The sequence below is a fragment of the Pleuronectes platessa genome, chromosome 23 (assembly GCF_947347685.1).
Source record: "Pleuronectes platessa chromosome 23, fPlePla1.1, whole genome shotgun sequence".
NCBI classification, from domain to species: Eukaryota; Metazoa; Chordata; class Actinopteri; order Pleuronectiformes; family Pleuronectidae; genus Pleuronectes; species Pleuronectes platessa.
Genome location: NC_070648.1, coordinates 11589654 through 11602446, shown reverse-complemented (window position 1 = coordinate 11602446; position 12793 = coordinate 11589654). Strand labels below are relative to the sequence as shown.

Here is a 12793-nt window from a genome sequence, read left to right as displayed (position 1 = left end):
GATGATTAAGTTTTGGATCTTCAGGTCAGAGGTCAAGATCTATGAAAATATATCCTGAAAACCCCAGTTTAGTAGAAGTCTCCTCAAATAATAATGCAAGAGAGACAATACATTAATCCGAAATTTAGGTTATTTTACTCATTTTATATTGTAGTACATGAACAAATATTTAAACTTCTTCCACTCAGTGAAACACGTTAAAGGAAAGTGCAGTGCTCGAATTTTCTTCTCAAAGTAGAAGAGCAGATTTCAGAGTAAGATTGACCTACTTGATCTCAGGCATATCTTGAAAAAACAGTTCATCAGGCCGTTTGGTATAATGTATTTCGGATTGATGGAAAATCCTCAAATGCCTCGTGACTGTGAGACTGGGACTTTCCCTGATATTTCCCAAACCTGTGGCTGATTTTTTTTATATTTTGAAACAACATAAACACCAAAAGCATTTTACTTAAAAAACAAATGTACTGTGCTCAAGTTCAATATTTAGGAAAAAAGGCTTATTTGCATTTACTTTTCAAAAGTAGCAGTTATTAAGGTCACAGCTTATATTTATAAACAACATAAACACCAAAAGTATTTTACTTAAAAAACCAATGTAATGTGCTCAAGTTGAAATTGTAGGAAAAAAGGCTTCTTTGCGTTTACTTTTAAAAAGTAGTGGTTATTAAAGTCACAGCTTAATTGTTAATATGTAGACATGGACTAAAGGGTGCAAAGTCATACAGTTTCACATAAACAGGAATTACATACAAGCATGCACGTTTTCTAATGTAACAACTACACTGCAACAAAGCAATCTGCATTGCTTTCAAATGTAAGTCAATAAAGTAAAAGCAGGTTACAATATCTTATGAATTATACATCAGAGTCTCATCAGTCTCCAGGGGGCCAAGTGCTGTGAGCTCAGCAGTGCAACCATTCGTCACACATGAGCCTGTGTCCATGACAGGTGTCATACTAGGTGCACACATGCAAGTCTCCCTGGATGGAGGCACGGCCAGCACCTCAAACTCCACCTCAAAGCTGCCCTTGGCCTCGCCGGACTCACGGATGATCTCGACTTCATACTCTCCGAAGCGCACCAGGGCCTTGTCTGGGAGATCCACCTTCTCCAGGTGGCCGAGACTAGAGCTGTTTACTGACAGCTTCCCCTTCTGGCTCAGGTTCTGGATGGTGAACAGCATGTCCGGGCTCTGGGGTGTGCGGTAGGCATAGAGGCCCAGCTGTTTCCGGGACACCCGAGGGTCGAGCAGGGTGTAGGTGCAGGCCTGGGCGTCCCGACCCAGCCTGAGAGGGTCATCGGCCGAGTGTCTGCTCCTCTTCCCCAGAGGCAGTGCCCCATAAAGGCCCCGGCAACTCTGCTGTGGGTGGTAAAACTTTATGTGGAGACAAGTCAGGAGATCCTCCTCTGTCTCCATTGTCTGGGACACATTCATGGTGGAAAAAGAGGCTACTGGGGAAATCAGTTGAGGATTGACATTTGATGATTAAAGGCAACTGGAACAGAAGACACAAAACAAATGAGAACACAATGACATTTTTTTTTTTTTTTTCAGACAAACTCAATTAAAGTGTAACAAATACATAAATCCCTGCTGTTAGAATCCTTACCTGTATGTTGATGGATGCTTTCCCTCCCAGCTTACACTCAGCTCTCAGGAGAACTAACAAATGGTGTTGCTGATCTGAGTGAAAACAGGAACACTTATGCTCCCTCCCCTCACAAGACCCACCAATAAGGAAGTTGCATTCAAGTGCATATTCTCACTGTCGTTAAATTCTTGTGGAATAAGTAACGTAGTGGTAAAGCGAAAGGAAAAGAGAATTTTCATGTCTATTTTTGCCTTTTTTGTCTTATATATCATTGTAAACATTAATAATAATAATAGCAGTACTTTTATTAACATCGCACTTTTTGAAACAAAGTTACAAAGCCCTTCTTAAATCAAAAAGAGGTACAAATACATCAAATTAACATTAAAAACCATGTGAAACATACAAACAAATCTAATCTCCGTTTTAAAGAATAAATAGGGGAATAAAAACACACCCACAAATTTAATTAATATACTTAATCAGGGAATGTGGACGTTTAATATGTACTAATTCTTGTTTATATTTGATAAGAGTAAGCTAGACAATAAAATCAAGCAGAAGACGCAAGCAAAAATGAGTAATTGCTTATCGTAAAAAATAATCCACTGATTACCTGATATCACTCAAAATAATTGTTGCACTACCCTCATAATGGAAGACACCTCACTGGACTGAGTTTTACCCATGCTAGTATTGATCGTTTTCTTTTACTTTTCTGGTTACATTTTCATGAATGGATCAAAGTTGTCAAACATACAACTTTAAGATAAGCACTTGAACGCAACGCAACAGCACCAAAAATTCCGATATGATGTAACAGGAAGCAGCACCACAGAAAGTCACCACAGGGTGTCACGTTTCTTTTTATTCTATATTATTGACCATGTGGTTTGTATCCCCTTGTTGGGGAACTAAACCTGTAAAACTAAACCATTACACATCAATCCAGGAAGTAGACTGTCATATTATTGTATTTCTTTTCTTAATTTCTTTACTTTCCAACAAAAGAATATGTGGCTCGATTTATATTTGTATATCTTTTATGCTTCTCATTCAAAATGTCTGAGATGTGTTTAAGGTCCAATGTGTACGATTTAGCGGAAGGGATCTATTTTCACTAGTGTGTTTCTTCTAAATTGTATAAATTATTGTTTTCTTTAGCCTAGAATGAGCCCTTTATATTTAAATACTTTATATGTGGCACCATGGCCCGCTGAGAGACAGAGTTAGAGAGAGAGAGTATGTGTGTGTGTGTCTGTGTGTGTGTGAGAGTGTCTTCTATGGGAAGGGGTCATCAGGAGTGTAGTTGAAGCTGGCGTCTAAGAAAACAGCCAGAGTTCCCAGGGTGGTGATGATGACAAACAACCACAGGAAGAGACGGTCCACCACCAGAGCAATGAACTGCCAGTCTCCTGTCATCTGCAGGAGAGCGCACACACACACACACACACACACACACACACTCTATTACTGTAAGCAGAGTCAGCATTGCACTGTACAGTATGTAAGTAATGACACGTGAACATCACTGCGATCTGTTTGAACCAATCTGCTCAGGGTCTGCAGAAAGACAGGCACATATAACAAGCTGCCTGACAGCCTGGGTCGGTTCATGCCATGTCGTGCACATTTCTCACCGTGTCATCCGTGTCCTGCCTCTTCAGCTGCTCGGCCGTGTATGTCACTGCAGAGATGGCTGACTTCAGATTTGGAGGGAGGATGAGACAGTAGCTGTCAGTATTTGGGAGAGCGGCAGGCAAAGGAGCAGAAAGAGCCTGGAGACATTACGTAGTCCATAAACTCTATGATAACAAAACATATTACATCAATAAAACTAAATACTAATAACTCAAGATTGATTTCTGACCTTTTGGGAAGATTTTTCTCTCAATTCTCAAAAATCAAGGATAAACTCAACCTCAAGTTAGAGTTGGGAGCAGAGGTGGGGGCAATTGAATTCTGATTGGAGCCTCAGATGTGTAGGGTGACAGTTACTTTATCTTATAAATAAACAATAAGATCATAATTTCAAACCTGACTAATTTTGGTCTTAAAATTATGGAATATTTATGGAGAAAAAAAGGAAAATGAATATTGTTATGTTGTTGTCATAGCCAAAATACAAAAAAAAAAAGTTCTAATCTACTGTCATCGGAGACTAAGGAAGCCAGAAAATTATCTGTAAATATAAATGTTTAACTCCAGACAATCCATATCATCAAATGCCAGAGAAAAACAATATGAAAACTTGAAATAAGACGTGATTGAACAGTTTTCTTTAATAAAAGGTAAAAAAAAGTCAAGATTAGTAATATATAAATGGGTTAATAAATTTGATCAAAACAAGATTAACTAGGGGAAATAATAGTCAAACAATAAAGCAAATAAAACCAATACATTTTACATTTTTTTAGAAAACATTTTAATGCATATCCAGACCAACAGGGGGCAGGTAACTTCAGTCTAAGGCCAACGGGACTGTAGCCAACCTTCCTGGACGTGGTTGCATCAGGAAAACTGATGACAAATGAAGAGACAGATAATATGAATGGTAACCAAAGAGTCCAGAACAACTTCCAAAGAGATTAGAGGTGAACTCCAAGGTCAAGGTCCATCAGTGTCAGATCACACAATCCGTCGCTGTTTGAGCCGAAGTGGACTTCAGACCACACAGACAAAGACGACCGTGGAAGACCCCACTGTTGAAAGCAAATTATAAAAAATGAGACTGGAATTTGCCAAAATGCATATTGACAACTAAGCCACAAGGCTTCAGGGAGAATGTCCTTTGGACAGATGAGACAAAACTGGAGCTTTTTAGCAAGTCGCATCAGCTACATGTTCACAGACAATTAGGCATGCAAAGAAAACAACACTGTTCCTACTGTGAAACATGGAGGAGGCTCGGTTATGTTCTGGGGCTGCTTTTCTGCATCTGGCACAGGGTGTCTTGAATCTGTGCAGGGCACAATGAAATCTCAAGACTATCAAGGCCTTCTGGAGCTGGAGCAAAATGTACTGCCCAGTGTCAGAGAGCTTGGTCTCAGTCGCAGGTCATGGGTCCTCCAACAGGATAATGACCCAGAACACACAGCTAAAAACACCCAAGAATGGCTAAGGGCAAAACTTTGGACTATTCTGATGTGGCCTTCTATGAGCCCTGATCCAAATCCTATTGAATATCTGTGGAGGGAGCTGAAACATTCAGTCTGGAGAAGACACCCTTCAAACCTGAGACAGCTGGAGCAGTTTGCTCACGAGGAGTGGGCCACAATACCTGTTGACAGGTGCAGAAGTCTTATTGAGAGTTACAGAAATCTCTTGATTGCAGTGATTGCCTCAAAAGGTTGTGCAACAAAATATTAAGTTAAGGGTACCATCATTTTTGTCCAGGCCATTTTCATTAGTTTTATTTAATAATTTTGTTGAACCACAATTGAAAAGCAATGTCTGATTTTCGTTACTTATTTTCAATACATTTTTATTTATTATTACTTTTGTGAGTTTCAAGTTATTTCAGTGACAATTCTGGGTTTTTCTTTCTTTAATAGAAGGGTACCAACAATTATGTCCACGTGTGCATATATGTATGTATATTATCCAGGCTGCTGTAAAGCATGAGTCAACTGATAAGCATATTATATCATCTTATCTATGCTGTAAAGTATAAATGTGTTAATTTTCATTGAATGCTCTATCAAAGTATTATGTCTAATATTTTGAAGATAAGAAATAAAATAAAAAGATTAATATGATAAATATATTAACTTATAGAAAATAGAAATGAATAACAAAATCTAATTAGGCTAAAGTATATTTCTCTTGTTTACTGTTATTATTATTTTGTTAAATAAATTACGATTTGGTCGACATCCACTATCATCAGATACATGAGCAAGCATCACAGAAATCTGATATATGTCGATTACGTATATACATTGAGATAATGTACGCTGTGGTTTAGTGCTTTATAAATAATATTGAATTGAATTTATAGACATGCATGAAGGGGACGATTTCAAAATAGCTGATTGGAAGAATGACGGTGATTGCAACTTTCCAAACTTGGTCGTCCTCCAACCAGACGGTCGACTGGTCGATCCTCAGTCTTCCCCATCTGCACTCCGAAGAATATCATCTCATAACGATGAATACACTAATTATAAGTGGCTTTAGACAAAAGCATCCACCAAGGGACATGTAATGTAATGCTGCTTGTTACATTTTACAAACAGTGGAAAAATTGAAACATGCTTTCAGGAGACTGTTGCAGAGGTGCACTTAACTAACGTAACTATATCAGAGAATGCGTATTTGATGCGTTCTAAAGGCATTTTTTGAAATTCCAGAGACACACACTTTGGACAAAAGTTATGGTTGAAACCCAACTTAAAACTAGGATTGTTGTATCATAATTGTTTACATTGGAGCACTGTTTATTGATGAATTATGAAGCATCAATCTGTGTTAAATATGCAGTTTGGTTTTCCTTTCTTGGGGAAAAAGATAATGAATCCATCTCAAGTGAATAAACCGTTTTATTTACAAGTGCCATTTATTTACAAGAGCCACCTTTCATTCTGAATGTCAAACATCATTCCTGTTTATATAAACGTCATGTACAAGATCAAATGGCAGGTGTCACTATCTGACAAGCAAAGGCATTGTAGTCCGCATCACTTCCTGCCTTTCCCTTTAGTCCCAACAGAGCCTTAGCCTCAGTTCCGGCTGCTGCCTGAAGGACCCGGGTTGTGGTTTTGGCGGTGATCAGCAGGCCTGGTCCTCTGATCCGACTGATGATGTCCAGTGTGACAAGGATCATGTGTGCAGTTTCACGAGGGAAGACAGTTTTTCTTGTGAGGCGGCACATCGTCATGATCTCCCCCTTTTCTTTTCTGTCCCGATATAGCCTGACCCTCGGTCCGGCTGCTGCCTGAAGGACCCGGGTTCTGGTTTTTGCGTTGATCAGCAGGCCTGGTCCTCTGATCCGACTGATGATGTCCAGCGTCACAAGGATCATGTGTGCTGTTTGACAAGGGAAGACGTTTTCTCTTGTGAGGCGGCACATCATCATGATCTCCTCCTTTTCTTTTCTGTCCCGACAAATCGTCATGCTCAATCTTCATCTTTCTTAACCCCTCAGTTCCTCTGGTCTGGGTGGAGGTGGTGGTGGTGCAGAGATGTAGGTCGGTGCGATGGGTTTGGTTGTTTTTTCTCCCCTCAGCAAGAGATAGAGGATTCTGCTGGACGGTGTTGAAGGGCCACTGAAGCTGCTGGGGCGGCTTCAGTGGCGGCTTCAGGGGCGGCTGGGGCGGCTTCAGTGGCGGCTGGGGCGGTTTCAGTAGCGGCTGGGGCGGCTTCAGGGCTGGCTCATGCTCGTCATGCTCAATCTTTATCTTTCTTAACCCCAAAGTTCCTCTGGTCTGGGTGGAGGTTGTGGTGGTACAGGGATGTAGGTCGGTGCGATGGGGCTGGTTGTTTTTTCTCCCCTCAGCAAGAGATGGAGGATTCTGCTGGACAGGGTTGGTTGGTGAAGCTGGCAGCTTCTGGGGCGGCTTCAGGGGCGGCCGGGGCGGCTGCAGGGGCGGCCGGGGCGGCTTCAGGGGCGGCTGGGGCTGCATCGGTGGCGACTGGGGCGGCTTCAGGGGCGGCTGGGGCTGCATCGGTGGCGACTGGGGCGGCTTCAGTGGCGACTGGGGCGGCGACTGGGGCGGCTTCAGGGGCGGCTGGGGCTGCTTCGGTGGCGACTGGGGCGGCTTCAGTGGCGACTGGGGCGGCGACTGGGGCGGCTTCAGGGGCGGCTGGGGCTGCTTCGGTGGCGACTGGGGCGGCTTCAGTGGCGACGACTGGGGCGGCGACTGGGGCGGCTGGGGCTGCTTCGGTGGCGGCTTCAGGGGCGGCTGGGGCGGCTTCAGTGGCCCACACATAGCTGTGCCCTTGCCAGAAGTCGGGATTTTCTTCTGACATATTTTTCTCAATTGAAGACCGTACTTGACACTGCATGAAAATTAATCCTTTCATTAGATCATCCTTTCATGTCCAAGACGTATTGTAAGGACCTGTACATGAACTGTATCCGCAGTAACAAAGGTATGAGTGGAATAATCATATTGTTGACTTACTAGTGACTTTTATGTTCCATGCTGGTGATGTGGCGCATGCTGATGAAGCTGTGCTCCAGCACCTGACTAGGTGTGATCCTTTTGTCGGGATCAAGCTGAAGCATCGCCTTCAGCATGTCCACAAACATTTGGCCGTCGGCTTTCTCTCCAACTTCATCTGCAGCGTTGAGACTAGTGATGGGTTGGGTCTAAAACACAAACATGTCGTTCGGTTAGTTCCAGTACTGAATAAAAAAACACCTCTCTAGGACAGTCCGAGTGTTTTTCTTTTTATCTTAAAGGAACAAGCTCATGTTGAATGATCTTAAAGAAGACATACTTCCAAGAGGTCGTCCAGGGAGGTGAACCACCAACGCCTGTTCTCTATTGGCCTTATCCCTGTCTCTTTGCGGTACTCCTCTGGTGTCTGTTCAGAAAGTGGTGTGGTTAGCAGAGTGCATCAGACTCACACAAGCGTTTAGAGGGAACCAAATATGTTACAGCAAGGCAGACATGAGATGGAGAGAGAGATATTTGAATATAACAAGCGGATTTAGGTCGGCACCTTCAGTTTCCAGACGGAGGTGGTGGAGTCGACTTGTCTCGTGAAGAAATGTGGAGTTTTACATCCATGGTTGAGCATGGTGTTGGGTAGCTGACCCTGAGTCTCCATGATTTGTGTGATCTGAAAATACAACACAACTTAAAATTCCACCACAGTCCAGGTGAGGTACTACTTATTTATCTTAATATTATGTACATGTCATACCCTAAAAGGGTTGGGGTTAGGGTTGGATTCTGCTCTGAACTGTTCGCCCCTGTGACTACTAAAGTGTTTTGGTAGTAGATAATGACTGCATTTTCATTTCTGAGTTAACTTACCCACTAAGATATTAATAAAGAGACAGTGCTTTTTGAAGTAGTATCTGTACCATTTCATATTCACCCAATCCAGGGTAGAGGTGGGACCTGAGGTACATCCTAGCAACCATGCAGCCCAGCGACCACATGTCTATGGCCTCTGTGAAGGGATGCCCCAGCAGGATCTCTGGGGATCTGACAGAGGAGCAACAACCACGATCACATAAACCATGCAAAATATGTGGGTTGTTTTGAAGGACACCTTAATAACTCTTACTGCTACATTTGTGTGAATGGATAAAGACTGGATGTTTTTAGTTAATAATACGCCACTAAGATCCGTCATGGTTCCAGATGCTCACCGGTATGAACGGGCCTGAAGGTGGGAACCCAACTTGGCAGCTGACACCTCAAACGCCAGTCCGAAGTCGATCAATTTCACCCTGAGGGGCTCCCGTAGGTGATCGACCAACATGACGTTGTCCAACTTGAGGTCTGAGTGGACAATCCCTGCAAACTTCAGGTGGTTGAGCGCATGGGCAAGCTGAAAGTTCATTTCATAAAAATGTCAACAATGTTCCACCTGCATATATTTCCATACTGTTTGTCAGTGCACAAAGGAAAACAGGTGGACACACACCTGCTGCACAATTGATCTAATCTCTTTCAGGAGGACAGGTCTGGAACCTCGTTCCCTCGTGAAATCAAGGAGACTTTTGTCCAGGTGCTCAAACTCCAGGCAAATGTGTCCTCTGTCAAGGAAGGACTGGTACCACTGGACAAAGTAGAATTTGTCCAACAATCTCAATTTCTTCAGAGCAGCCACCTGGAGATAAATGGCAGGCCACAGGAACATTGTATATCAGCTTGATGTAAACTTAAACAAGGAAGTATGTGAACATATGGATTGCAGATGGTATAATTCAAACTGGGATCAGCGCACAGATTTGTTTCTTACCTCTTGATTTGCCGAGTTTATATTAGAGGGCTGCAGTTTTATCATTTTGATGGCCACAGTCTTGTTGTCCTCCAGTCTTATGCACTTAACAACTTTTCCGAATGATCCCTGTCCGAGAAGAGACTGCACCTCGTAGTTAGAGGAGCCGGAGGTAAGAGGCATTCCTGGATCCACCTGGTTCTCCTGGGAAGGTGTGGAAGCCATGTTGCCTCAATCAATGCCGTTAAAATGAAGAAAAATGCACAAAGTGTGTTGTAGGTTCGAGAGCAAAAGATGAAATCCCGGGACAAATATATAGTTTGTAACGTTTTCAAATTCTGTCAATCCTTGTAACCATGAACACTATTGTTAATGTTATAACGGTAATGTTTTATCCTGAGTATGTTGGTCTATTTATAATAGGATTACACAAACAACTCAACCGCGTTCTTCAATGTCAAACATCATAGGCAATGAGGCAGATAAAGGTCTCAACTGTAACCTTTGATATTCTGTCAAGCCTGGTAACCGTGGCAACCATTGTTGTTATGATTTTAAAATCAAGTTATTTTTTTATCCTGCGTATGGTGGTTTATTTGTAATAACAGGATTACATGAACGTCTAAAGTGACTTCCTCAAAATTATGAATTATTATAATAAAGGGATGACGCAGATACAGGCTTCAATTGTATTCTGTCAAGCCTGGTAGCCTAGCCTGACGTTGTCATACTCACAATTCTAGTCAGAATGTGAGTCTGATACCGCTCCATTGGGCTGTGATTATGGGGCTTGTTTCAACCGAACCAGGAATTAAAATTCCTCTTCGCTCAATTGGATAGACCAACAACCAATCAGAGCAACGTAGTATGTGACGTATGTAAAGCGACGTATAGTTGTTGTCAACAGAACTCAACTGCACGCACGCTGGAAGAAGTAGAAAAAATTATTTAAGGATACACGGAGAGCTTACCAACACGATCAGCATTTTTGAGAGAAACAGTTAATGTAACAGCCCCCCCGAACATGACGCAGAGTTTCTCTACTGATGGCACACGGCTCTTTATTGTTCATTTCTACGTAGCCGTAAATACACCGTAAAACTGGAATGACATTAAGTATACGATATTTTAATCCATAAAACCAAACACAAATGTTAAAATACAATAAACAAACAAATCACCATGAGACAAGTCTGATGCGTTAACGTGACAGCGACCTCCGTTCCACGCTACCGGCAGCAAAGTAAATGGGACCAGCTTCCTTACCTTGTTCCGCTGGCAAGGGGTGTTAAACTCTAGTTTTTGAGAAATGCCGCGCAGCTGGTGTCCGGTCGTTGTTCCTGCACCTATCCTTGTGCCGGCGCTGTACGGCAGGTGTCTTTTTGCACTGGTCCGCAAGCGAGGGATCTGGTGCGTCTATTAACATGGTCCGCTCCTTAAACTGCAGGTATTTATGCGAGGGTAGTCACTACGTGGAAAACAAAATAAGCCCAACACAAAATAACAGAATAAAACAGTATGCATAAAGTGGCAGGTGTAGCAGTGAGTTACAGTAAAGGTGAATGCACGTACGAACAAGTTCTCCGTTTAGGATTACAGCTTCACAACACATCAAACAAATCGTATCACATTTGTCGGTCCTGTAAGAACTTAATAACACGGTTCGAACGCGACATTCCTGTGTCCCATCTTCTTCGCGACCATCGGGGCCAGCTGATAGATTAAACTCTACATTTGCGATCTACGAATGCCTTGATCGCGTTTCTCTGTTCCTCTTTCAAAATAAATGCGCTGTCGATGTCTCCTAAAACAGACTCAATGGCAGCATCTACACACCTCAGCTCTCTAGCGGCAGGCATGTTTGTGGAAAACAAACATCAAGTCAACCGCTCTTTGATGACGTAGTTGATTACGTTACCGTTGATCTTCTGTCCATCATCGTATAAAGCCCGCACTGACAATCTGATTGGTCCGGTCGATTTCGAACCGGGCATAATTTCTCCCCAATGGAGCCACTCCAGACCGAACTTCCCGACCTCAAATGTTGTGGGCGGGGCTAAGTTCGTCTGGCATCCAGGCTACTGGTAGCCGTGCCCCCTCCCTCTCTCTCTCTCTCGCTCTCTGCATGCTGGGAGTTTGGCGGTGTTGAGAGTGTGAGAGTTTGTATTTTCCCGCATACTTCTATACTGTATTTCTAACTGTGTTTTTGTATTATTGTGTAGTTGTTTGTTGCTGTGTCGTTAGTGTGTCAGTCCTCTGGGCCGCTGTCTGTGAGACACAGAGTGAGGCTGGTACCGCAGCAGGTGTTGTTGGCGGTAGAAGAGCAGGTGGAACACGGGATCTTCTCCTACAACTCACGGAGGAACGAAGCGGTGGGCGTGTCTCTGAGAGCAGCGTGGTGATCCGGGATCAGCTCGTCCAGGTGTGGAGATGTGGGTCACCAGTGGATCTCCTGTCCCCACAGCAGCCACAGCGGGCCAGGGGGGAGGAGGCTGTTCCTCCGGGGCTCCGCGAGGTAGGCGGCTCCGCGCATGCTGTCGGTGCTGCCGGGGGCCCGGTGGTCGGGTCTGCTGGTGTCAGCGACTCGGTGGTCGGGTCGGCGGGGGCCAGACGCTCGTTGGCCGGTGTCATTGCTGCCGGTGGCTCTGTTGTAAAGTCCGCCAGGGATGGCGTGTCTAGTAACCCGGTTCTGTGGTTGTTAGCGGCCCGGTGGCTCTGTGATCGGTGGAAGGTTCACTGGTCCTTCATTTTTAAAGAGAGAGTGTGTTTGTGTGTGTGTGTATCTTAAAAAGTCCCAAGTTGCTCTGTCTCACTAAACTTTATTTAAAACATTTTATATTATTATTATAGAAGCTATGTTTTCACCTGTGTATATATATATTTTTTTTATGACTGGTCTGAAAAAATTAACTTGGCAAAGGGATGGTGCAGATGCGGAAAATGGTCTGGCTAATTGTTTTCCCTCATATTTCTACTATAACAACTAACCCATCATGTATATGATTGTGGAAGAGTTAAGCACTCTCTGACTGCAGTTCCAGTTCTTTTTTGATTTATTACTCACACAGTAACAGAGTCATACACGGATTTAGAGCACCCCCAACTGGGAGACAACACTGACAGAGAGAGACGAAGTGAAGCACTGTACAGATGCAAACACAACTTGTACATTCACATAAATGAGGCCTCTGCACATACAGTAGCTAACACTCATTGTACGGTGTAAGTATCCCTTCACTCTCTATTTAGATTAGATCAGATTAGATTAGATTCAACTTTATTGTCATTGCAGAGT

General features: G+C 43.2%; 1 protein-coding gene across 1 annotated transcript; it reads right to left on the bottom strand.

The window, feature by feature from the left end:
• Window positions 1–112: 112 nt before the first annotated feature.
• tifa (TRAF interacting protein with forkhead associated domain) lies at window positions 113–1749 on the bottom strand. The gene is made up of 2 exons (XM_053416266.1): window positions 1615–1749; window positions 113–1500 (listed from the first exon to the last, which is right to left on the bottom strand). The coding sequence occupies exon 2, from the start codon at window positions 1437–1439 to the stop codon at window positions 852–854; it is 588 nt and encodes a 195-aa protein (XP_053272241.1). The 5' UTR covers window positions 1440–1500; window positions 1615–1749; the 3' UTR covers window positions 113–851.
• Window positions 1750–12793: the final 11044 nt, after the last annotated feature.